Source organism: Eucyclogobius newberryi, unplaced genomic scaffold, assembly GCF_026437365.1.
Source record: "Eucyclogobius newberryi isolate DKJ021-1_F unplaced genomic scaffold, fEucNew1.0.hap1 SCAF_1, whole genome shotgun sequence".
NCBI classification, from domain to species: domain Eukaryota; kingdom Metazoa; phylum Chordata; class Actinopteri; order Gobiiformes; family Gobiidae; genus Eucyclogobius; species Eucyclogobius newberryi.
Window position 1 is genome coordinate 37068211 of NW_027315723.1, and position 27767 is coordinate 37095977.

A 27767-nucleotide genomic window follows, 5' to 3' on the forward strand; every position below is an offset into this window, starting at 1 on the left:
TACAGGTGTTCAGCACCCATATTATCGTCATCGCTTGTGATGATGATAACTGTTGATTCTTTTTCCACAGAGTATGGTACTCTGCGCACCGTAGCCTCTGTCTCTCGTCCATTGTAGCAGAGTATCGTACTCTACCGTAGACTCTGGACAAAACTCATACAAACGAAGTCCTGCGTCTGCGATGTTATGGATCTGCCGCTGTGTTGTCCAGACATTTCTCTCACTTTCCCATGAGAGCACCCATGTTCTCGTCCTCCCCTGGTCGGTGTGAGGACGACACGGTGTGGCTCCGTCCACTGGCTGTCCACTTGGCTCCGTCTTTGTAAACACCACATCTCCAACACGTTCTCTGTGGTGATAAACAAAGTCTTTTCGACAATTCAGTGTATTTCAAACAGTTTTCTTGTTTACAATTTTTTTTTAGTAATTATTGATTCGGAATATTTGTTTACACGTACATATCCCCCCTTTTTGAGATATGGCTTTGCCCATTTCTCAAACTTCTACATTTAACCAAAATTCAATAATCCAGATAGTTTACAACGTTCACTAATCCAAGATGTAATCAAGGAAGAGATGGAATTGCGTCTGTCACTCCAACTCCGCAATGTCACCTCTTGACCTTTCACAGTTCAGTGGCCACATCCCTGGCTGAGCCCCTCCTTCCACGGCGCTGGGGTCCCACCCTGTGTGTCTGTAATCCGTCTATGTGTCTGTTATCCGACACTGCCCTAACCTATCTGTTTTACCACCATTTGTTTCAAACTCCAAATGTTTCAAACTCTAAATGTTTCAAACTCTAAAAGTTTCAAACTCTAAATGTCTGGTCTCCACGTGTGCGCGCGTATGTGTGTGTGTGTGTGTGTGTGTATGTGTGTGTGTGTGTGTGTGATTCAAATACATCAAACAATAATAATTATCTCAATAATTCCCCCGTTGAGCTGGCCATAAGGGTCAGTTCACAACTTTGAATTCTTCACATAATTAACATCAAATTTCACATCTCCTCTGTTTGTGTGGCCTGAATAAAGTCACCCATCTAATGTAATATGTTCTAATCTTTTATATGTGCTTCAGGTGAGTTTCAAACTCGATCTCTCACACCTGCTCATGTGGTGCTTTACAAACAGTGTGTATTAGTTTGTTCTAGCAAGTCTATATGTGTATTCAAATCAAAATGATTCTAAACCTTCCCCTTGTCCATAAGGCACATCTCTTTTATCAACCTGTTTTCCCCTTGTAACCTACTTTCTTTGTCTTTTCTTTGTCACGCCATCTTCCTCTCTGTTTTCCCCTCTGTTTCCCTCTGTCTTCCTCTTGTAACGGAGGAAGACCCATTTCCAAATTTCTAAACCTGCTTTTTCTTTCTCTCTTTCACTTACTCTTTACCCTCACTTGTAACCTGCTTTTACTTTCTCTTTGCTGCTGATATAAGTATCAGACGCTGCATCCCCTGGGATTCCAGTTAGTTATCTTTAAAATATCCCTGTCATTCTGCTTCTAAACTCATGTATTGATTACCCATCCCCCTGTTTAGTTTTCACTATCTTCAGGTAATCTGCGGGTCTCATAAAATGTATTCTTCTGCATTACACTCCTCCCCCCGGGTCCGTCCTGACTCCGTCCTGAGTCCTGTAATGTTAAGTTCCTGTTATCACTGGTTTTCATAACTTCTATAGCGTCTAAATTTAGATGATATTGTCTTATTTAAATCTATTCAATTCTTGATTGAATCTCCACAATCCTTCAGGTAATTCCTTTAGAATGTCAAATTCTTTCGCTGTTAATGTTAACTCTTCTCCTTATTACCCATCACGTCAACCCTCCCCCTGAGGTGGTGTTGCTGTTAATTGTCACTGTGATACGTAAAGATAACGACATCTGCTCCATCCTGAGTCCTCTCCAGATTATTTGCCAGTCAATAGCCCCTTATCTCTGACTATCTTTTATGACTTGGTGTCCTGTTGTCTTTAGTTAATGACCCATTCATGTCTTTCCAAGGAGGACATCGGACGTCACTATTTAACTTATTCCCTCACTTACGTCTACATGCAATACAAGGTTTCCTCATGATAATACAAATAAATAAGTTACTGATATAACTTTTACTATCACTTTACTTACTGCCCATTCTACTCCTATGTCCAAAAACATCAGTAGTCATTCATTTACCCATATTATCACTTCCAGGCTTGTGCCTGTATTTGATCCTAAATTTAAAAACCCTTCTGTCTTTTCGTCCCGTACTTTCATCTAGTCATGCATTAAGTCTAAAAAGATAATTTTCGTCAAGTCCAATAATAAAACAAAACAAAACAAAACGTAGGTTTGTTCTGTGCACTCAAAAAACACGACTTTTGTCTTCTATGTCGGGGACAGGAAGTGTCCTGTCTGTGATCACATTCCCCAAAAAATTGGCCATCTATGAAAATCTGAATTAATCTTCATCTCTTATCAAGTTTAATACAATCTTTATAATTGATTGTTGTCAATCAAACAAAACCCTAAATTTGTTGAAATACTAAAATTTAAAACCAGCTGGGTTTAGTTTTCCTTATTTCATCAGTTCAGAGCGTCCTCTGAACTGCTTTCTTCCCATTCTCCTGCCTTGTTGACCCCCCTTATCTCCCCCTCTCTGCCACGTCATCTGAGCATACTGGACAAGTCTCCCTCCAAAATCCTCTTATGACTTTTCCTTTGTCTTTTCACAGTTTGGGGTGATAATTCTGGCATTATGTGGTCTCGGTCGTCTGAGAGAAATGCTACTTGCTTTACAGTCACGGTTAATGTCAAGCTTCTAGAGAAAATTCCTTATTAGATTCCTCCGGACATAAACGTGGTGTTTAAGATTCACCCGTGACTGCAAATTTTAGATCTCTCAGAATAACGCCTTGTGACCCTTGTATGATTAATTGTGATTCTCACTTAGTGTTAGTTAATCACTATTAATCCTCATTCGCACATTCACACTTCTCTCTTATTTACTTCGCTCGTGCACAGCGCTTACATTCACACATATTTCCTCAGTAATATTAAACTGGGTATTTCCTCAGTAATACCTAAACTGGGTATTTCCTCAGTAATACCTAAACTGGGTATTTCCTCAGTAATACCTAAACTGCGTATTTCCTCAGTAATATGAAACTGGGTATTTCCTCAGTAATACCTAACTGCCTTGCTTATGTGAGAAACTTATCTCGTCCATAAGTCTACAATATTTTTCCAGTAAATATCAAACTAATGCATAAAAACGTTTTATGGCTAACTCTTTTTCAGACACAAAGTTTTGTCTGACCTTCTTCGTCGCCTGTGTTCTCCTGCTGCTTCGAAACGACGCGCTCTCCTTGCGGAGACTGAGGTGCGATGGGCGGCCACGGGAAAAGTGGACTTCCTTTAGCTGTGCACAGACTTCACCGATTCACCCGTCAATCTCCGCGAAGGGCAGCTGGTCGTCCGGCTCGATAGGACCAGAAAATGTCATGGAATTAGACATACACCGATGCTATTCCGTAACACATCGAGAACACAATTCAACCTAGAATATGAAACGACACAGAAACATCAGACATTTGTGTGGCATGCATGGGAGAAAACGCGGGGACTGTGTCAGCCAAGCCGTTGTAAGGAGCCTGGCTGACCCTCCTGCGTCTCACCCCCGCGTCTCACACCGTTTTTTCCCATGCTGGTTGGTTTTATTAGATATTCTGGAATAGGCGGGTCACATTTCTCATTGGTCAGCCTCACATCAAGGCACTTGGTATTTTTCCGTAGAGATAAAGCCTGCAAGGGGGGGTGCAACTCCCCCCCCGGGGCAACATTCTTTGGCCCATCTTTATGATACCTTCACAAACAAATGCAGTTTGTCACACACCCGTTCTTCTCTTAGACTAATGATGCAGATAAAATATCACTATTATGCAGATAAAATACATCACAGAAATATACTCATATATTCACATTTTATCACACTAAGTGTCATTCACTTTCTTGCCATCTATAATGTAGAAAAAACCTTTGTCTCTAAAGCAATCAAAGACCTTTATGTGATATCTCATTATGATAATGGCACCAGAAATATATATTCAGTTCCAGAATAAAGTACACAATAACTACTGTAATAGAAAATTATGAGCGTAGGAGGCGGTCTTATGTTCCATCCCAGCAATTGTAACAAACAGCCAATGGTTCCAAATACAAAGCAAACAGAAGGGGAGACCAGGCACAGCCCTGCCGCGCCCCTCTTTCCAGAGTCAGTGAATCTGTCAGAAGACCATTGATTTTACTTCTCGATGTTGGACCAATATTTTATAATTAAATTGTCTATTTGAACTTTATTTTGCACTGTAAATAAATATTGCCAGCTAACAGAATCAAAGGCTTTCTCAGCATCCAAACCAATTATCATGGCTTTTTTTTGTATTTATTTTTTTATGGTTCATTATGTGTAAGGTTGTTATCTGTGTTTGTCGTTAATTCATAAATCCTGTCTGATCATTGTGGATCAAGTCTGTGAGTATTTGTCCCATCCTTTCGGACATAATTGAGTTGTATATATATTTGTCACCTTAAAGATCCACAAGGTATGAGCAGTGAGCACAAAGCTGAACTAAGAGAGTAGAACCGGATCTGGAGAAGAACCTATCTCAGACACAATTAAACCTTTACTGCACATCTACTGCATCTAAGTATTATATGACTAAAGCTCGAAAGTGCCCAATAAATGAAAAGTAAATTGATCCAGGAAATATAATGTATGTTTTGTTTTTCTTTGTTGATTTTTTTGTTTTTGCTGGAGAAGCTGAAATGGTAAGTGAGGGTAAATATTTTTATTGTTATACATTTTTTTAAGTACATAAATGTCCTGGCAATAATAATTATACTTATTATACATTTCAAACATCACTTGAAAATATATCACAAAATAAACATCTTTTCATTCCAACTTATTTTTGTCTAGATTAAAATAAACACATATTATCTTTCCACGTTGACATTTCTCTACAGGAATTCATAAGTAACAGATTAACCATTAACACTCTTGAAATATAATCTGTAAAATGAACAAAAGTCAAAAATCATATATATATATATATATATATATATATATATATATATATATATATATATATATATATATATATATATAAATAACATATTATAAGTAACAAATTAACCACAAGCACTCCTAAAATGTAATCTATTAACTGAACTAAAGTCAAGAGTGTGTGTGTGTGTGTGTGTGTGTGCGTGCGTGCGTGCGAGCGTGCGTGTGTGTGTCTACCAGAGGCCCCTGGGAGCTTGAGTGTTCTCCAGTATCTTTGCTGTTCCTGCACTGCACTTTTCTGGGCCGAGATGTCTGATGTCTTTCCTGGGATCTGCTCAAGTCCTCCAGTTTGGGGGTCACTGCCCAAAGTGCTCCGATCACTACGGGCACCACCGATACCTTCACGCTCCAGGCCTTCTCCAGCTCCTCTCTGAGCCCTTGGTATTTCTCCAGTTCCTCGTGTTCCTTATTCCAGATGTTACCATCCCATGTACTGCAATGTCCACCACCACGGCTTTCCTCTGACCCTTGCCGACCACCACTATGTTCCATTACCATTCGGTCTGTCTGTATCTGGAAGTCCCAGAGGACCTTGGCTCGGTCGTTCTCCACCACCTTTGGAGGTGTTTCCCACTTTGTCCTTGGGGTCCCCAGCCCGTACCCTGCACAGATGTTGTTATGGCGCTCCATGTATGCTGTCCCTGCCAGCATCTTGCACCCTGCAGTTATGTGCGGGATTGTCTCAGAGCCCCCTTTGCACAGCCTACACCTTGGGTCTTGTCTGGTGTGGTAGATCTGGGCCTCTATCTGTACATATATGTATATATATATACCAGCTGCGGAGGGTGAGGAAGCGTTTTTTTGTGTGCGTGTCGAGAATAAAAAGTTAAAATAAGCCTTAACACATTATAATATAGGATAGGTCATCCTTGTATAAATAAAGGTTATAATAATACATACAACCACTCCAAATTAGTAGACATTTTACATGAGAATATGAGACAACAGTTACTCTGGCTTGGGTTTCATGCCTTTGTTGTCATAAGGGTTGAATATGTCATCCAGGTTGGTCTTGAGAGTTCTGCTGCTGCTGTTGTCCGGGTCCGTATTCTGCTCCACGCGGCTGGTCTTGTAGTAGTAGATGAACAAACAAAAACCTGGAGGAAAGACATTTCATATTGACTCGTGACTTTAGGGTCCTAGTAAAAAGCATTTCTATATAATTAGAATGTGTGCATTTTTTTAAATGGCTGATTATTAAATTAGAGGTGGGAGATGTATTACAAAATGGACAATATTGCAATAGTATAATATCTCTCATGAAATAATGTTTTCAGGATGATTTGGGAAGTAGTTTGGAAGAGGGTTAAACATTTGTTTATCATGATGATGGTAGTTCAGTTCTTCCTGAGCCCTTCTGTTGTGTTCCTATCAGGGGAAAAACTCCAATTTCCCCCTCAATGAGTAATATACACCAATATCAATAAAACTATAATGACTACAATAGACAATAACATATTTATGAAGGCACCCAAGAGGCACACGCCCCATTAGAAATGTTACAGCACCTTCAACTAGATGGAAATAGAGTGCTTGGATGCAAATACCTTGGAATGAATTGAGGATTGTGAAACAGTAGTAAGCAGGAATACGGAAGTCTCCATAGGCAAAGAAGGCAAAGCTCCAGGTCACACCCAGGATACAACACAAGCCCATTATGGTGATGATCTTCTGGCAACTCGAGACATTTTTCTGACCGGCGCCTACTTTCTGGCCCTGCTTTACACAGTAAAACCAGGTCAGCATGAGGACGAATGTGGAGAAGGTGAAGAGGAACACCACAGCATAGTAGCCAATGTTGACAATGTAGTGGACGTTATTGTCAAGAATCCAACACCTAGAGAGCAAGAAGGAGATCAATTATTTACATATTCATATTAAACGTGGCAGCAGATATAGCAATAATCATAGCATAGTGTAGTAGTGAATAGTAGTTTTGTATAGAAAATTTGTGGAATCAATTTATTTTCAACCTTATTATGGATTAATTTATGTATTTTATTACTGGCTTAATGTTGGTTTCATAATTATTTTTGTCTTTGGGCATAAACAAAATTAAATTGAATATTGGGTTGGATAGTGAGAAATGTAATTCAAATATTTCACAATCTAAAACAATTTGGACTTGCTATATTTTGAGGGAAATATGTAAATTTGACATCATATGAATTATGAAATAACTATAAACTCAGTTACTCTCTATGCAGTGCACTGTTCAAAAAGATATGCACAGCCTCGTTACACTATAAATGTTTAAAGTCTGTATGACAGGTTCTAACGTTTTTGTACTTATGACTTAGTTTGGTGGTATAAAACCTACAGTAAATATTTATCATAGTTTTATATTTGTTAAGTTACAGTTTGTGAAGATATTTTGAAAAATAAGAGTTTAAAATTATAGTGAGAAGAGCTGAGTTCTAAAACAGAATTCCTATGTGATGTCATCAATGTGCAACATGCCACTGAAAACACGTTTACACATAACACACTTTTCTGTTTAAACAATCATTCAACAAAATAAAGGTGTTACATGGTATTATTGTTTCTCAAATCATAATTTTCCTCACCATAATTTATATGGATTTTGGCTCTTGCTTTCAGTATGGTTGCTAGGTAACAGTTGTGAAAGTATCTATGTTATTTTTGCTGCCCTACGTCCAACCAGAAAGTACAATTATAGACTTTACAAAAATGGTCAAACTGGAGACAAATAGGTCAAATGTTTAGTGATTGTAAATATAATCATAATCACCAAATGTGTAGTCTCGTATGTCATATGTAATCAAAGCTAAAGGTGCTCCAACGAAATATAAGTGCGTGTGACTTTTTAATCCGTGGGGACTTTTTTTTGGACAGGCAGTGTAGTGACTTTTAGTGTTTGGCCGTGCTGAAAAGTGATATAAAGTTCAAACTTACATGGACACACTTGTTTCAACACTTTCGGTGTTGATGGTCAGCTCTCCGTATTTTCCCACACTCAGCAGGACGATTGTGATTATACCCGGAATCACTGAAAAACAAGACAAAAAAGCTCTCTTGTTATAATCATCTGAGTCATATGCAACAAAACAAATGTATTATTGAAGAATGTGGTTAGATTGTATCAAACAAATTCAATTTTACTCAATTCCTTACACCTACACTTGACGGCCAAAATGTTCACTCACTGATTCGCACCGCACAGAATCCACGATGAGCTAAATTCAAACTGTAGTACAAGTATTTAGCTCTCACCCCAGCTTATAATGGAGACTTTAAGTAGGTAGCGTTGAATCTGTATCTTGCCCCCGGAGTAGAGTTGCAGACAGAGGTGGAAGGCGTGTACTGCGAACCAGGTGAAAGTGCTCAGCATGAAATAATGCATCAAGGCGCCCATAATCGTACAGCCGACGGCGTGTTTGGTTTTCGCCACTAAGTCATTCACGAGGAAAGAGAAGACCAGCAGGAACATGGCAAACACCAATTGGATCAGAATTTTTGTGAAGTTACTGGATCTGGCCCTCCTGAAAAGAAAGAAACAAACCATGATTGCGACGTTTCAAGAGACTCACTCATGTGTTAGTGAATGTACATTTATACCACTAATATCAAATGTCATCTGACCTGTTGATTAGGGCCCTACAGTTACTTATAATTGAAATGAACTCTTAGCACGGATTTTTACTATATTTATTCAATTTTTTTCCACATCTGATAAATGGAAAGTCTCGAGCTGCTTGATATTTTAAAAATAAAGCTGTAACCCACTTATTTGCAGTCAAAGCAATCATTCTGGGAAGGATCAGGGTCAGTTTCTTCTCCAAACTCACAAACAAGCCTTGCCCTAAAACTAAAACCCTAAAAATGTGAAATTAATAGGATTTTTTTACTTTATTACAAGTCCCTAAAAATATTTTTTTGTCAATTTAAATCAAGCTTTTAAAGAATAATTGTCAAAACCCAACAAATGCTCAAACTAGTGTCAATCAGACCATCCTCCAACACCAGCTTTACTCATTCATATATTTAAATAAGAAAACCTAGGTGTAATTTAAAACCTGATTTCCTCTGTGCGGAGGTTGTTTCTACTTATAAATAGAGTAAAACAGACAAAACTACAGAGTCTCAGCTTCACAAAGGCTCCAGCCAATAGTTTGTGCTCCAGAGGGTTCAGTTTTAAATGGGGGTCATTTTAACAGACGTTTTAGGAAAAATAGGCCCGTATTTGCAATAGCTACTGTAATATATCCAGCAGTAAAAAAAAACAGTACGAATGGTCAGAATACAAAACTTAAGTCCACAGAAAATCACCGTGTTGTGTACAAAGAGGAAGTTTGCTGTCGCCCATTTGCATTGGTGACAATACCATTCCACATTGTCCCCGTAGGATTAGGTCTTTATTCAAATCTCTCATTTTCATATAGATAAATATAAATATGATCAGGAGTTGATTTGCATTGATGGGCACAAGTTTTACTGAAAATGTAATAGATTATCATTCGCTTTTTGAAACTAAATGAACTAAATTAGTATTTTTGGCAATGTCCTACAAGTGATTAGCTAAAGTGTTTGCACAAACGGTGACTCAATTTGTAGCTCAGTGAAACGTACAATAACAAAGTTTGTCAAAGAAAACACACAAAAACAAATAAAACATGAGAAACAATGTTTACCCATAGTTGTGTTATTCTAATAAAGTGTGTAATTATATTAAAGGCACACTATATTAAACCTGCTTGTCTCCGTGGCAATGGATTTTGGATGTTTTTGCTTTTCAGAGTATCCTCCATATTAATGTATTTATCGCTGTAGAGACAAGCAGGTGACTCCCCTGGGCAGAGTTACAGCTCAGATCTATGGAGAGGCAATTCTGCAGTGAGGGACCAGTCTGCAAATTATTATTATACTCCAGGCAAAGACAAGCAGGTGGCCAACCCTCCAGAAAAGTAACCACACTATTACAAGAGAGCCATTGCTTACCTCATAACAAAGTGCATGAAGAGAACGATGCCAAGAAAGAACATGGAGATGCCACAGCCGGCACGAGTGATGGTGGTCAGAATGTTCAGAGTGGAGCTGCTGATGGTTTCATTGAGCGGCGTCTGAAAACACCAGCTTCATGTTTTACCAAGGTGGAGGATATTTTCAGGTGATAAAAGTCATAAGAAAAGCAAAGGTGTTGTAAGCCCTGGCAACTAAGAAGACGTTAGATTCAGATTCATTAACTTTCAGCGTGATATCTACTTAATTTGTTTATTAAAAGCAGCACCGCGTAAGGTTTCTGCTTGTCACCATGGAGACAGAGAGTTAAACCGAAATTTTAGAAGATTTTCCATGGAGATAGGTCAGTTTGACATAATAAAGAATGGTTTTATTTACATTCATTTCTTGACTGTCAAAGTCAAAAAGCAAAATTAGGACAGACAAACGTATTAAGAGTATATTATGGTGTATGCAAGAAAAATAATGCAAATATAAGTAGAATGTGATACATACCAGTAAGACAGCAAAGAATGTCATGTGAGTACACCTGCATGTTATATTACCACCAACAATTATTGTCTCACAGCCATCCATACTCCAGTTTGGCCGATTTCCTGCAGAAACAAAACATCAAGGACCAAAGCAATTCTACAGAATAAAACCAGTCAGAAAAAAGGACTTAGATTTTTTCTTTTTTTTTGAGTTATATCGATCCAGGTTTTCCAGTAGAAACTGTCCCAGCGTCAAACCTATTTACACATCTAGAAAGGTTTTTACCTTTGCCGTTCCAAGAGAAACAGTCTGGTTTTCCTTTCTGTAAACATCGAAACATAAACATTACAATAGTCAATTTAATTCAACAAATTTAATTTTATTTTTCAAAACAGACGTAGTTCAAGTTCCAGAAGTTGATGTTTATTGTGTCAGTGAGGTTTTTGATAACAGTTCCCATCTCAACAGCTAAAACTTCATCTCCCAAGACAGTGCTGTTATACTCATCCTAAAAAGGATGTAATTATTACAACAAAAAGCTTAAACATTTACAATACTTTCAAGTTTATTAACCTTACCTTGGACATATTGAGAAAGCGGAAAACTGCTGCAAATGGTTCGCTTGTATTCGAACTCATGGCCTTCTCAAACGCCTCCTTAGAGACAGTTAAAGATCTGGAAAAGCCACGGAGGGCCTGTCTCTCTTCAACAATCTAAAATAATAATCACATAATGAATTAAAAGCAGCTATTATTAATCATATTTTCTGTACTTGATGCAAACAGTGAAGTTGGATCGAACAATAGAACTAATATCTAACCTTTTTAACATGTTCCCCCGTTTCACAACACATTTATAGTCTTTAGTTAATCATAACCCTTTTTGTAATCTATTGGAGCAATAATTGAAATTATGTTTTCATTTCATTTTCCCTAAAACACCTGACAAAACCTAAGCTAATTCTTCAGTTTTAAACAAGGCATGGACTCTTTGTGGAGGTGAGATTCTGTCATGATGGCCTCTGATGTAAGATTGATTATCACTTATAAGTGGCAATAAGACATGCACATTTTTAGTAAATACAAGAAGAGTAAAGCTGCTGTCTGCAGTGACGGTCTGATTGACACTAGATTGAACATTTAAAGTCCCATTTCAAAGACAAAACCGATTTAACCAAAGAAGTACAAACTGATCCGGATTCATCCCTGAATGGTTGATTTTACTGGAAAACAAGAGGGTTATATCATTCCCTTTATGTTTTACATGCCCAGAAGCTTTATAGTTTCCTTTTATCAGACGGTGGACAAAAGGGAATACAATAAAAGTGAAGTTAAAATGCTTGTGTCACTCACACTGAAGCTCTCGTTGATTCTGGTGTAGCCGAATGACACCTCCTCCATGTGCTTAGGGTCCGTCTGCTTCAGTAAAACTCCAGTGATGCTTTCGCCCAACGTCAAGGCCACGGTTGACTCATTGAACTGATCCACAAATGTACTATCGAAGGCGCCCATCACCTGTCTGTTCAACAAAAAACGATGAAGTTAAACATGCTTTTTTGCTACTCATATTTGATTGTCATTAAATATACATCCTTCTGCAGGTCCTAATGTTTAAAACAAATATATCTTTTGTTAGATGTAAGCATACCACAATGTATATACTGGAGCACCTTCTGAATTCAGGAAAACCCGGATATTTTCTGATCAAACAACAGTACGATTGGCAAAGTGCTGCGACCTAAGCCCTGGGCCACGGCACAGTGCAAGACAAGCTAGAACTAATACTTTTCTCTGTTTGGGTCAGACAGGAAGAGTCAAACCCGAAGACCACGTGAATAAGTGCATATATAAGTGCAATAATAGGCTTCTTCATTGTGGACTTACCCAGCTACAGCAGGGTCCAGTGGTTCTGTAGAATTTGTAGTAAATTTGGGCAGGCCGGGCATCACATCAGTCAGCTTTTTCTCTTCTTTGGCTCTTTTCACTGGGTTGTTACAATTGATACACCTTTTACCGTTCACAATGAACAAATCCTTAATCGATGGATCTAAAAAGAGAATCAAATTAGTTATGACTATGACTAGATGAAAAAAAATGTGGCACAAAGTATTCTAGTTTGAGTAGTCTCAAACTACTGAACATGTACTCGTGGTGAGAAATTGGAAAATGATCTTAGTGAGCGTACCTATTCCATTGCAGGTGGACTCATCGTATTTGGAATTGTCACACACGTTTGTTTCGAAACACGTCATAATGCATGTATCTGGGAGCAAGGAAAGACAGTTAAGACACATGGAGCGTATTATACTGTATAAAGTGCAACAAAAATGGACCATTTTAAAATATACCTGACACATATGTTGTTGATGAGTTACATTTACCTGGACACAGAATAAAATGTAGCCATATTAATTAGAAAAAGTTAAATTAGAATGCACTTTTTCAAATTGAACAACATCTGTCTAAACTGAGCATTTATTGTCAACATTAAAAATTTAGGTCATTTGCTTTGTACTAGTCCTCGTATTTTATTGGTTTATTCGGTTTTTAACTTACTTTAAGACAGTATTGATTATATTCTACATTTTGAATCACATTTTCTCATTACCTCCGTGGTCCATAACGACAATGCTTGGGCAGTTCATTCCTTTCAGACGGTAGATAGATAATTCCCTCTTGCTGTGCCACTTTCTCAGGAACAGAAGGCCGCTTTTATCAACTATAGGTATTCTTTCGATTGTTTTTTTCCTCTTTTTTCTGTCTTCATTCTTCCATTTGGATGTTCCGCCTGTTGTGAATCAACAATAGATGAAGTCGTACAAATAAATAAATTGATAAGCATTGTATGAAAAAATATGTATATTTTACAGACTTACAGAAATATTCTATTGGGACAGTTTCATTTTGGAGAAGCAACATTTTTCCAAGTGCTGAAAGGTAAGAGTGCTTTTTATTAACAACTCAACGAGGGACATTGTGGCAAATCATTCATTAAAATGTGTTCAATAAAAATACAACAGAAAGAAAACATGACTGACTCTAATTAGAATCAAGCATTACAGAACTATTCAGTCTTCTAACAGTTACGTAGTGATAGTGAAACATATGCTCAACTACAACAGGACATAGCTGCAACCACAGAAGAATAGTTTTCAAAAGGCATAAGTGACTCTTTTAAAATTTTACTAAAAATATACAGTATATATATTGATTAAACTGTTTTTTTTACAGGTAGGCAAATGGTTCTGTTTTAGTACTAAACTGTATAAGGAAATACATAATGATTTACTGCATCTGCTCAACACATATGTCACCTGCCTTGGCCACATACAGTAAATATGTGAAACTGAGCTTTACTCACTGTCGTTGTCGCAAAAGCCTTCAGTGAAGTTATCAACGATGAAGAGGCTGCTGACGTTCACCATCACCAGACACGTGACATTCAGGTCGGTGCAGTTCTGAGGGTCTGAGAGCACACCTGGAGTGAAAAAGGACAACATTCATATAAAAGGAGCAGTGCAAACAGTTGAGTTACAGTGAAATATGGGGATGTGATGGTAGAAACAGTATTTGTGGTGGTAGTAGCAGCAGATAGTAGTAGTAGTCATTTTACTGAGTGTTAAATATAGTTAAAGTATTTCCTATTCTCATAGTTTGGAGTTGCAGACATAATCGCACACACAATTAGATAAATGAGAGCTTGATAAAGGTTACGTGGAATTAATATAGTAGTAGTAATACATTTAGAGTATAGTTCAGTATTTGTTACATTGTTGTTACTATAATTATGAGAAACAGAATTTGAAAATGGGAGAGATTCTTATTCATGTCACTTGGTCATATATGCACTTACTGGCATTAAAGCTGTTATACCTGTTATAAACCTGTTATATATCGTTACAAATGACAAAATTGGGTACATACAGTCTTCAATCCCGTCGTCTGTTGCTTCTGCTGCAGAAAGGATTGAACACAAACTTCACATTAAAATAAAACGACTACATTTAAACTAAAAATACACAGGTAAACAAGACAACATAACCTTAATGCATGAAGTAAACAATAATGATTACAAAACATACAGTAAACAGTCGTTAAAAGTTGGCAATTTGTGCTACTATTTAAATTAAAATTCAGACTTAATTTCACATATAAATTCCTTTAGATCAAAATGTATTTAAAATAATAATAATGTACATATGTTCATGTTGTCAATAATAGTGGTTATTGTAAATTTGCATTGTTTCTCCTTCACAGTATTTTAAAACTTGACATTAGGAGACTAACATTTCTGCAGTATCATTTCATTCAACTATTACCTATTTAAACCATGTATTCTTAGGACATGGACAATGGCACAAAACATATACATGTAAATCAAAGATATAAAATTACATATCACAGCAAGACACGAACAATATGCCTGTAACAAGCCAACATAAATAAAACATTAAATCATGCAGTAAAAAGTAAAACAATAATAATTACAAATCATACGATGGGTCAAGTAAACAATAGTCAAAAGTTGTCAAAATTTGTGCTACTTTTCCATTAAACTTCAGACTTAACTTCACATATAGAAAATCCCTTTGAACAAACGTATTTACAGTTTTATATTGAATTCTTTATTGTCCCATGATGGTAGTTTGTTGTTCTAATGTCAATGATAAAGTGAAAGTCGACAACAAAAATGGTACAAAAAATTCCATATCGCTTTTAGCATCACTTAAAAATAAAATAAATAAAGAATTTCAATGATTTGAATTCTTACCCAAACTCAGGAGACTTATGAACATAATCCAAATCCTGCAGTTGTTTAGTGCCATGTTTTATTCTTTCTAAAGCATTCCCTTACCCCAAAATATAAGACATGCGTTAGTGTGAACGATCCACACAAACTCACTGAACACAGAACCTCTCCAGAGCTCGCATCGACATCTGCTTTGCATATAACTGCCCTGCGTCCAACGTTTGACTTGTAAATTTATTACTGTGAACCTTCGACACATGAAAACAAGATGTTGATTAGTTACGACACTGAGCAAAAGGTTGACATTGTATCATGGTTTTAGTTTAAAACATGTAATGAATGTTGAAACTAGGAGGCTACATTTATATGATTTGAACATAGTACAATGATGAAGGTTTCTGTTTTTTTTTATCAATATCCTTTAGCAGTATTACAGTAGTACATTGTGTATGTTTTATACATTTGTTTATTTTGTTTTATTTATTGTTTTATTGCCATTTGATTTAGATATTCTGTTCTGTTTTATGTGTTTTGTATTCAACAGGGTACTCATGGAGTTTTTCATTCTATAAATAAATTCAATATAAAAATAAAAAAAAATATCACGTTGTTTTGTGTGTGTTATTTTTAGATTAGTGGGTGGAAGTTGGTGGTTTCCAACTTTTCAATGAATGTACAAAGCAACCGTACATTATTTCAAATGTTGATGATGGAACAGACTTGTAGATAAGTACAAACCACCTATGTTTTAAAAGTAGTGAGGCTGTTTTATACTATTATAGTGTAGTATTATAGTAGCCAGAGCAAGAAATAGAGAGCTTTTGGTGGCCCTTTGTATCTTTACTTTTAGCATTTCCAATATTTAATTCAATTTGGTTAAAATAAAGAAAACCTCTTTGATGGTCTGCAGGATGTTTGCTACTTCAGGTTATTCCTATCCTCCACAGCACTTTTATATGTCTACAGATTTAACTGATTAGAATATGGGTAGTTTAATTTGAAGCTTTCTTACTATTTATTGTATATAAAGACTTGAAGTAAACACCATGGCAAACACTCTTTTTGACTAGGTCACTTCCTGATGTGTCCACTAGGGGACGATGAATGGCGTTTTCTCTGGCAGAAGAATCACTTCTTTGTAGAAGAATAACAACCCGGAAGTGTCATTTCACCCACACTCGATGAAAGCATGATCTAATGACATTGAGCAAACAGTGAGTAATAACACATCTTTTGCGCTTACGTGAATATTCACGCTTGCACTGCTGTTGTCTGCAAATTGTGCAAAAAGACGTATAAATCAAGAGTGGCGCAGTTGAAGAAAATGCTGTCAATTCCATCTCAGCCTCACAAACTGCAGTAAAGATTTAAGTTATCAAAAGATGTATGAGCTGCACGATCCAACATTTCAGGTGGAAGGTCTTACACTGTTGTGCTCAATGTTATGTTCCTCAGTATAGTATTAAACCCATACATTTCCATGGAGACAACTTGGCCAAATTACAGGCCAGATCTGTGGAGAGGTGACCGAGTTCACAGCAAAAATGCACATGTTTCCAAGATATGTTTTAGCAATAAAACACTGAATTTACAAGTTAGTTTAATGGATTAACATTACTGGCAAATAATTTGTATTTCCTACCTCTACCAGAAAAGTTACATAGTGCAGCTTTAAAATTATATTTTTGTTATGTTCACGCTGTCAATGATTACCTTTGGGGCCATCATGTATTTCTCCATCACAGAATATAATAACTAATTTTTTTTATTAAGAGGCATTTATACATCCTATCATTACTAATAAATAATCATTTATTTTTAGGACATGTCTGCAGGTTGCGCCAGGTGGCTGCTCAACTTTTCCACCCGATCGATGATAAGTAGCTGCCCAGTTTATTGGTCATCTTCAACAAGAAGTACCATATGCAGAAACAAACCCGACATCTGTACATTCCTCTGGAGTCGAGCTGCATTATGTACATCAGCAGTGGAGACGGAGGAAACCCCCACAGCCAAGAAGAAGAAGCCGAGTGGACACGGTAACGCCTCGATGAGCAGCGTTGGCAGAAGGATCCCCCATCGTCTTATACAGGTCATCGGGGAGAGCGGGGATAACATGGGGACACTGCACCGGGCTGATGTCCTCAAAATGATGGACGAGCAGGGACTGAAGCTGGTGCTGCTGAGCGAGAGCCAGGATCCTCCCGTGTACAGGCTGATGAGCGGGAAGCAGATCCACGAGGAGCAGCTCAGGCTCAGGGAGAAACAGAAAGCTAAGCCAGGTCAGTGTAGGTAAAGTGTGGACCTTTACCTGACCGAGGTGTTATTCCATGATTTTCTGCTGATCAAAAGTGTATTCCCAAGTGCTTTTATTACCACGTGTGAACATGATTGGGAAACCTTTTTAGAGCAAAGAAGTAGCATAACATGTGATTCAGAAATGCTTGGGGATTTACTTATGTTCTGATATAAATTAAGTTGTTTTACTTTAAAACTTGCTAAAGAAGCTCCTTGTGGGCTGTAAAGATGATGTTAAAATTATTTATTTATTTGCAATTACTGTATTTTTCGGACTATTAAGTCGTACCAGCCAAAAAAGAGAAGAAAAAAAACATATATAAGTTGTACTGGAGTATGAAATGCAGTTGCAAGTGTGAAAATAACAAATAATATCACATATAAGTCGCTCCGGAGTATAAGTATAAGTCGCACCCCGGCCAAAACTATGAAAAAAGGTGCGACATATAGTCCGGAAAATACGGTATTTAGGTTATGTTATGTTATGTCTGTGGTTTCATAATTGTAGAAAACCCGCAACAGATAAGTCTATATTCCTCAGGAGATTTACCATTGTTTTTGTTTTTTTTAAATCATTTGTACAGCGGCGGTACAAGTGAAAGAGCTCACCTTTTCGTCCGGTATCGCAACTCACGACCGTAAAACCAAATTAAAACAAGTGGAGAGTTGGCTGGAAAAGAAACACCATGTCAGAATAACACTTCGGGCCAGTCGCAGTTCAACAGGCAACATGGTGAGCAACGACACATTTCAGATCTCATTAGACACACCGCATCATATTGACTTTTTTGTCCGTCTACACAGGACTCGCATTTGGAGAACTTAGTGCATCAAATGGAGACGGATTTTGGATTCGTGTCGAAGCCTAAAGTGATCCGGGATGGTAAGGCGGCATTGTGCATCCTGAGGCCGCCGTCAGCCAAAGAACTCGCTCAGAAATCCAAGGAAAAGCCGACAGCCGAGTCCAGCTCAGAATCAGCGGACACGAGCTCCAAGGACACAAGTGAGAGTTCTGTGCAGCAGTGAGACTGTGGGAGCAGAAAACAGGAGACGATTACAAACTGCGCGCAGAGAAATTGTGATTTGAAAAAGGAAAAAAAAAACGCTTATTTCTACTTTCACACAAGCATTCTTTGCAACAATGTAGAATGTAGTCTGTGTAATCCCCTCATCCAGGCGTGGGCCATAGTAAACAAAGTGTTTGATGGAAACCGTTTTTCTTATCAGTGAGGCATAATCCCAGACAATGTACTCAACCCAAATGTGATCAGGTATAATAAGCAAAAGCCTCCAAAAATGCATGTCAATATAAAGTCTAATCCAAATGCGGATGCGCCTTTTAATTCCATAAGACAAGGCCATTTATGATTTCAGCTCAAAACCATGTTAATATGTTAAATTGTTTATCATAATAACATTGTAAAATCACACAAAAAAGCCACATAAATGTTTCTTTGCTTTATTTTCAAGATATCACTTTTGGTACAAAATAAAGCAAACTTGGCATACAGTTACCAGTACATTCACTTGTCACAGATAAATGTGTTAAAGTCAACACTTTATCCAGTCCTCTCTCGGCAAAGATACTGTCTTAATCCAAGTGCCAAAAATATACTCCGATAACCGCCATGAGGCCCAAAAATAAAACGTATTCCTAGATTTTGTTAAAAAACAGTAACAAGCAGCATAATGATAACTAGCATGCAAGAACAACATGTGTCAATAAGCCTCAAGTACTTTGTAAGAGGAGAAGGGTTTAACAAAGTGATAGTCTAAGTTTCCACAATGGGGACACTGCTGAACGTTGCTGTACTCTGAAAAATACTGCATCCCGACTCGAACATCCACCACCGGCTTCCCGCAGTGCTTACAATTGAGACGAGCCTAAAAACAGACAAAAAAGAGAGAAAATACTGATTATATAAGTATTACCTTGGGATGGGATGGTGTCAAGGTGTGTTACACATTCCCCAGTATCGACACTGTGTTGGTGCGTGCTATTGCGCCATCTGGTGGTCTAAAAAGGGTAGGCCTTCTAAGTTGACATTAAAACAACACTGGGATCATTCATTCAAAAATGCGAACACTGAATCAGAATGTGTTTCTGATGATCAACATATAAGAGGGAGTTAGATAATTTAGTGTGAAGGTCACTCAATCTCAACAATTGAAGCAAATAACAGCCTATTGTACAATAAAGTAGGCTGTAATAGAAGAAGTGACTCGAAATTAATGTAAAAATACTAGTAAAATAGGGCTTGCAGAGGTTATTCTTGTGAAAGATGATAGTTATCCCTCAAAGACGAACCGGCAAATTATTTATCACCAGTGAACCACAAAACAAACAGACAAATCAAAAGACTTTTTTTTAAATTAAATTGTGCAACAAACAATGTTGATGATTGATTCATCTTGCGATTATTCTTTTGATTAATAAATTATTAGTTTGGATTGTGAATACATTTTTTAATCAACTTTATCCAACAAATGAAGCTGCTTGAGGACATGTTGGTGGAGAATATTTACAGACAAAACAATCAAAAACCCAAAATGTACACATTTTAAATATAATTTCACTCAAATACATGTACAGTGAGGAAAATAAGTATTTGAACACCTTGTGTTTAGCGAATTCTCCCACTTGGAAATTATGTACGGGTCTGAAATTGTTATCATGTGCATTTCAACTGTGAGAGAAAGAATCTAAAAGAAACACATCCAGAAATTACATTGTATGATATCAGCAGGTTCTCAAAGACCTGTTAGTCTGCCTTAAAAAGTCCACCTCCACTTATTCATCTAAATGAGTAGACACCTGTCCACCTCCCAAATCAGTCAGACTCTCACTACTACCATGAGTAAGGACAAAGAGCTGTCAAAAGACACCAGAGACACAACTGTAGAACTCCACAAGGCTGGAAAGGTCTACAGGGCAATTGGCAAGCAGCTTTGGGGAAACGATAAACTGTTGGAGCAATTGTTAGAAAGAGAAAGAGGTAATATACTACGCCGTCATGGTTTAAAATCATGCATCACACGGAAGGTCCCCCTGCTTAAATCGGCACACAACATTTTGGGTAACAACCTCCTTCCCTCGGTCAGAGCATTGAAGATGGGTCGTGGCTGGGTCTTCCAACATGACAATGGCCCAAAGTACACAGCCAGGATAACAAGAAGAAACATATCAAGGTTCTGGAGTGGCCTAGCCAGTCTCCAGTCCTAAATCCAATAGAAAATTGAAGAGAGCAAATGTTAACAAAGGCTTATATACCAAATATAAACATTGATTTTCTCAGGTGTTCAAATACTTATTTGCAGAATACAAATCAATTATTTTAAAAACGTACAATGTGATTTCCGGATTTCTTTTTTAGATTGTGTCTCTCACAGCAGAAATGCACCTAGGATGAAAATGTCAGACCCCTACATAATTTCTAATTGGGAGACCTTGCAAAAATGCACAGTGTTCAAATACTTATTTTCCTCACTGTATGTCTGAGTCGTCATCTGTCGGCTCATGACAAGTTTTGAAGCCCGTATATAGCCTGGTTAACAATTATTCAATTACTAAAATAGCTAAATGCAATATAATTATATGTGTCCTCTAAACTCATGCTTCAACCAGTGCAACCAGACAAAAGCAGAAACTACTACAGAGCAGCTATTTTTGGACAAACAATTCTGATATTTGTAGACAATATATCGCCCGCCTCTTTATGACTGAATTACAGCATAAAGTATTGATCCCTAAATTATTAATAGGATTACAAAACATTTGACAAATAGGCTGTGTCAGTGATCAGGTTCATTATTTATGGATTGACACTAGTTGAATGAAATGCTAGCGTACCTGACAACATGGAGAGGCTGCCAGTATGTCGTAGGTGTACATGGTGCCCAGTTGGTGCCAGCTCCCGTCCCAGCGTGACTTGCACTTGATACAGACGATCTTGTGGACTCCCTCTAGACAGTCCACACAGACGGCATAGAGGTGCATAAGCCTCCCTGCGGGTGAGAAATACACACATATCAGCTTAACTTTCCCCTTTTGTCTCGCAGAATATACGTACATAATGATTAAACACATGTTGAAATTGTACAGATAAATATAGAATTGTATAACTGAGATAAAAAAGCTCCATGAATCCCCAGAGAAACAGGACAATGTTGTACAAATGTCATGTTTTGATCACACTACTGTAAAACTGAGGAGATTATCGTGTTTTAATCAGTGGTGGAAAGAGTACTGAAAACAAAAAAACTGAAAAATGAGCCAGGTTCATTTTTTTGACATTAGATACAAACCAATTACACAGGGATTTTGGATATCTTATTTAGTTTCTGAGTAAACTCTATGACTGAAATTGAGCCTCTTTTAGATTTAAGACTACTAAATCAGGATTAGAATTAGATAACTCATCCTTCAGCACGTTCTATCAAAATCTTACAAGTTTGTAAAGTTTCCTGTGTGTAGGTCCTACTTTAGGGGCATTATGCATTTTAATGGCCTTTAACGTTACAATGCCCCATGTGTGGATTAAATAAAATGAGTGGATTAAATCAAATAATAAAACTAATCAGGAGCAGATTGGACAATTTTGTTGTTTCCATATGAAAGCCTATAGAGGGAGCTAATCGGGGAAAAAAACATGGTTTTGCCTGCAGCGTCTCCTTATTGAGTAAAGTAATACATGTATAACATATGAAGAGGTGTGGCAGATACATACAAAATATTACAATTGTGATTTTGGATATATGCAAAATTTGAATATTAAGTATATTGTCTCCTAATTAAAACAGTTAAAAAATGACCAACATTGCTCTGCAAACTTCTGTCTTGAACTAGTGTTAAAGTAGGACCAGGCCAAAAAACAGGACAAACTCAGAATTACACCTGGTCTTGCAGGACCAGACCAGGCAGAGTTGTGAGGCTAAAGCTCAAGCTCTGTTGTCTCACCTGTGCACCTCACCTTTACCACACTAATCAATGACTCTACCTCCTCCACTCCACTACACAGTTCAGCTCGCACGGCCTTCCCTCCTCCATCCCAGCACCACCTTTACAGGTTTTATTTTCACCGCCACCAGTGTCTAGACTCCTGGGAGAAGATTCCCATCATCGTTCCATGCCATTGTTCATCATCTTCTATGGCGTTTTCATTTGAGTCTCTCCACGTTACAAAATAATGAATGAACAGAACCAAACCAGGACTAAACCAGTAAACAAGAGAACATATATTTCAATTAAGACGGATAAAAATAAAAAGGATAGGAGCACTGCGTGGGTAAAAAATAGTATCAATGGTGCTTCATTGCACAAGAATATAAATCTTAATATTTGGAGATGGGCCTGGGGCTGGATCAGATTATTTAGAGTGCCTGATCTGGCCCGCTGATCTACTTTAATCTCCCAAACAGAGGTGTAAAGGGATAGTTCTGCCCTTTTGTATTTAATTTTATGGTCCATTCATGTTTTATGCAATACTTGAATCTCAACCAAGATGTTTGGTTTAGAGGGACATTTTAGTACATTGCTGATACATTATTCAAATACTGTGAATATAACTGTCAGGATCATGCAAAAACATATTGATCAATTTCTGTCAATATTGCCCATTTCTAAAGGTATGCATGAAAAATACTCGTCAAAGTCAAACTAGGCTACAAGTTACATTTTTACGCAATATCAGTAACACTTAAAATCAGTAAAAAAATAATAATATAATAAAAAAAAAAACATTTAAAAAAAGTTGACTGATTTAACAGTTTAAGCAGAATTAAGTTGTTTAAGGCAATAAAAAAAGGATAATAATCTGCTCTTTCACCATTTGAGAGAAGGGCACCATTACAGTCTACAACTTACACAAAAACCACAAACTTTTTACGATATCAAAAACATTTTATCACATTGAAGACCGCTTTACACTCTGACCTCAAAAAGCAGCCTAATGAATGGAAATAAACCGTGAGCAACAATTTTGACCGCAAGCGGCATTGAACGGCAATGACAGCTGATTTCCACCTCTGGTTTTAGAGCGCAAACAACCTTCTCAAACAGAATATTTCTCAGACGTCCACACCCTGACTGACCTTGTAGGTGACAGGGTACATCATACTCTATCTCCTCGTGTCGAGATGGGCTGAGAAAGAGCGTGCCGTCCACCAGAGGGAACTGTTCGAACACCGGGAGGGAGCGCAGACACAGGGCACAGTGCACCATGTTTCTCTGACACGCGCTCAGAGCTGACAGGATGAACCTACAACATGCACATCGACAGGGTCAAAACAAGAGCAAAGCATGTGCTAAATGTAAACAGAACAGCAATTGTGAGCAACCACCGTGATGTCATGTGTAATTGTCAGTGTACAGAAGTTGATGGTTGAATATGAATCATCCTCGACTCGTGTATTACCCTCAAAAGTGATTCAACAAATGAGCCAAGATTGTGAGTGTCCGCCACCCTCTTGTTTCTATTGACATGTTATAGCTTTTCTGAGGATGTTCCACTGTACGGAAACTTGTGTATCGTCATGGTGACGAGCAGTTGACACAAAGGAATTTTGGAGAGATAAAAAAAACACCTGAAATGAAACCACGGACAAGTTTAATGACATACTGTGGAACATCCCGAGGCAAAGCAATAACAGCCATGGACGTGCTGTGGTAAAGCCTCCACTGGAAAAGGTACGCAGTGCACCTTTAGATTTGTGACAGGACAATGTAGCATGAAATGTGGGTATGAGTAGGGAGGACATTCAGCAATTTGTCAGAGCTGGGAATCGATCTAATGAGCCTGTTGATTAAGCTATTTAAATCTACTGCAATTTTATAATGCATTTTATAACAACCAGGTTGAACAAAGTGCTACAATATTAAACACACCAATTTAATAGTTTAAGAAAACAGAATTGGCTATAATGTATAATAATGTCAACTACTACATCTGATATTATATACTTGAATTGGCTCACAAAAAACAAGAGGTAATCATTTGCTCTAAACCCATGAATAGTAATGTAAAGAAACCCGGGCACACTTTTGAATTCATTGTTTTTTGTGTGTAATAATAGTGTAATAACAAGAAATGAGTCTGGAAATACTGTCAGCGTTATGGTCCCAGAGTAATATTTTCATGGATCAGTGTGGGGAAATTGCTCCTTATTTTAATCTTGGTCAGGGAAATTCCCAAAACAAACAGAGGTTCTCTGAATTGCCGCCGTTAAGCAATAAATGAAGTGCTAAAGTTAATGAGGGGCAATGTATCTCATTAATAACATGTTATGCTTGTGTTATCGAGTGGTGCCACCTGCGCAGCTCCTCCCCCTGTCCCGCCTGTGCATCGTCCTCCATTCGGACGTGGTACGTGTTGAGCTTGTGCCGGGGGATGTGTGCGATCAACTCTGTCAGGTCTAGCCTTCTCAGGAACTGCACGGGGTGTCCGCCGTCCCCTCCGGACCCCAGCCTGTGGTGCAGCGGGAGGGCCAGCGACATGGGAATGGGCAGCACCGACCCTGCGTCCAAATGCCCCCCGCCGCGCCCCAGTGACACTAAGGGGTGCCTCCTTTGTGTGTCTGAGTGCTGGACCGCCGATCTCAGAAACTCCCCGAGCTGCCGCGGCCCTCTCGCTCCTGCCCCCTGCATCAATGCCGAGGTGGGGGAAAAGCAGAAACCCGTCGGCGGGGACTGTCCCGGGGAGGAATCACATGGGGATTTGGGAAGAGCGCCCCCGACTGCGCCTTTCTCCGCAGAGTTCTGTCTCTCCATTGATTGTCTCCGGGGCATGTCTTGACTTCTTAAAGGAAGTTTACCTGCGATGGGTAACTTGGCTTTCTTGCTGTCATCCATGCACCCCTCACCGGACCCTGCGGCCGCCCCCATCCTGCCCAAACTCCTCTCTGAAGGCTTCTTTTTGCGATCATCCTGCGCGCGCCTGACCTGATACCAGTCCGTGTCTTTCTTCAGGTGGCCCTGTCCGCAGCGGCAGGAGCAGAAGCGAAATGCCAGGTCGTAGCCTTTCTTAGTCCACATGTTTTGCCTGCACTGTTTCTCGTTCCAGGAGCGCGCGCGGCCAATGCAGTTGAACTGGACCAGGATGGAGCTCTCCCACTCGTAGAAACACTGCCGGTGCATCCAGTTTCCATGGGGGCACAGCTCGTTGTTGCACAAGACGCGCTGATAATCGTCCTTGTCCATGTCTATGGGACGTCCCAGACTGCAGCCCAGGGGGGTCGCGCACTGTTCTGTGAATGAAAACAGAAAAGTAACTAACAGTGATTTTACTCCTCACTTTCTGGTGTCAGACAAATAGTGATGGGAATAATAGCTCATTTAAATAGTAAATGTCAGTAAAATGAGTAAGAATTGAGTTAAGTGGACCAGACCTACATCTGAAAGTGTAGGACTATATTATTACATTGTATTATTACATTAAGGCTGTATCAAAGGTGATTTTGCCAGGCCACTATCAGATAATTGTGGATAAATGGGCGTAAAATTGCATGTCAACCTGACAGCCGCGCCCGCATAACACTGCACACAATCACAAACCAAATGAATTATGGGGAATGGCATTGCAAAAGACTAAGAACTTGTTTGGACTGTTGCACAAAACAAACAACCAATTTGTGCAAGACACTCATCACTTCCAAACAAACTCTGTTCATGTTTTGGGAGAGAATTACCAGCATGTGCGTGAGTGTGTTTGCACATGCGTTGTAAGAATGCTTATGCCTGCTACAGGTAAGCTAACAGGAAGAACACGACGCACCACTTTCCCCCAGACTGCGTTCGGAAATGTTTAGAAGAAGCCGATGGGCACGATCACGTCAACAACAGCGGCTTAACATTTCAGCCGACACCGAACACACCTAAGCTATGTGCAATTATCAAGGCTGCGCTGCTGCACCGAGACATGCAAAGGAGCTGGCGCATGCAAATCACTGTAGTTTAGGCCATAAAGGGCTCGTTTAACAAAGCTCCGAGCAGAGACTAAAGGCACGCCGTGTCCATGCCTGAAGTCGTGCACTCCAAAGTGGCGACGCTAATGCTTTGAAACACTTGGGTAAATGAAGTTCGGCGCGGATTGGACAGAGGAGAGCGTGAGACGGCGGCGATGTGCGCAGTACCAGTAGCACAGGCAATACAAAGCTCCCCGTGGCAGGAAGACAGCATCACCAAACTTCTCCATCCGCGCTTGTGTCGTCTTACCGCTGGAGCGCTCGTTCATGGGCGCAGCGGCCGCCGTCGCGCCTCCTGTTGCGGCCGCACACGCTCCGTTCTCCTGCTCATCCCCGCTGCTGTTTGTGCGCTTGCTTTTCTTGCCTTTGCTGGTCTTTTGGTTGGGCATTTTAGGCTCTTGGGATGTCTGTTATTGTCGACCTCTATGAGCTGCTGACAGCCCCTGACATGCGTGTGGAGTCCATTATTCCTGCAGCGCTGCCTCGGACGCAGTGTGTCCTTGTCGTTTGCCGCGTGTTGTTGGTGTTGTTGGTGTTGTTTGAGGGTTTTGGGAAGCGTTTTGTGCAACGGCACTTTGAAGGAATAAGCTGCAATAACCTTTAAGATTGAAGGCGTGTCCGTCTCTTGTTTTGATTCCTGCTGTTTTCATCCACCCCCTGACGTCACATGACACGCCCCCAAATAGCTGCTTTCAGGATCCTTGAGGAAGTTATGGGAATTTCAGATTCTTGCTGAATAAATGTTCTGAATGTCATATATCACTTTTAAACCTTAGATAAACTATTTTTGACGATAGGAAACGGTTGAGGGTCAAGTATTTGGGTATTTAGAATCTAATGGGCAGATGTATACCAACTATCAAAATACTATAAAAAAAATCTCAAATACCATTTTTAAATTAAAATGTACATATTATATTTTAATCAAACTGTTAGTATTTTAGATTATCTTCAATTTTTGATCAATTTGAAACTGCTAAAATCATGACAAAAGGTGTAATTATTTATAGGAGTTGCAATGTATTTTAATCTATAATATTGAATTGGCTTGATCTTATACGTTTATGATTTTAACACACAACTCAATGTTATTGCATCAATATTGCGATACTTGCCATAGAAGTGGTATCAGATCGAAACACAGATCACTGGTATCGACCATCACAACTAGAAAGTAGAAAAGTATTATGCCTGCAGTGCACTA

At 38.7% G+C, this 27767-nt stretch overlaps 3 protein-coding genes across 4 annotated transcripts; 1 reads left to right on the plus strand and 2 right to left on the minus strand.

Moving 5' to 3' along the window:
- Positions 1-5232: 5232 nt before the first annotated feature.
- Positions 5233-14165, minus strand: LOC140363862 (adhesion G-protein coupled receptor G5-like). Its single transcript, XM_072450323.1, has 14 exons — positions 14093-14165; positions 13919-14035; positions 12743-12820; positions 12442-12604; positions 11911-12076; positions 11137-11271; positions 10956-11066; positions 10844-10880; positions 10580-10680; positions 10064-10185; positions 8339-8607; positions 8021-8114; positions 6652-6941; positions 5233-6201 (listed from the first exon to the last, which is right to left on the minus strand). Exons 1-14 carry the CDS (start codon positions 14163-14165, stop codon positions 6053-6055), a joined length of 1905 nt encoding a protein of 634 aa, XP_072306424.1. The 3' UTR covers positions 5233-6052.
- Positions 14166-16445: 2280 nt separating this feature from the next.
- mtif3 (mitochondrial translational initiation factor 3) lies at positions 16446-18666 on the plus strand. 2 transcript variants are annotated; one of them, XM_072445387.1, is made up of 4 exons: positions 16446-16521; positions 17130-17595; positions 18190-18338; positions 18410-18666. In XM_072445387.1, exons 2-4 carry the CDS (start codon positions 17133-17135, stop codon positions 18629-18631), a joined length of 834 nt encoding a protein of 277 aa, XP_072301488.1. In that variant the 5' UTR covers positions 16446-16521; positions 17130-17132; the 3' UTR covers positions 18632-18666. The 2 variants fall into 2 exon arrangements, with proteins under 2 accessions (XP_072301488.1, XP_072301496.1); XM_072445395.1 differs by having other exon boundaries at positions 17130-17589.
- Positions 18667-19052: 386 nt separating this feature from the next.
- heca (hdc homolog, cell cycle regulator) lies at positions 19053-27240 on the minus strand. Its single transcript, XM_072445292.1, has 5 exons — positions 26814-27240; positions 24913-25846; positions 23696-23862; positions 21456-21610; positions 19053-19489 (listed from the first exon to the last, which is right to left on the minus strand). The coding sequence occupies exons 1-5, from the start codon at positions 26950-26952 to the stop codon at positions 19325-19327; spliced, it is 1560 nt and encodes a 519-aa protein (XP_072301393.1). The 5' UTR covers positions 26953-27240; the 3' UTR covers positions 19053-19324.
- Positions 27241-27767: the final 527 nt, after the last annotated feature.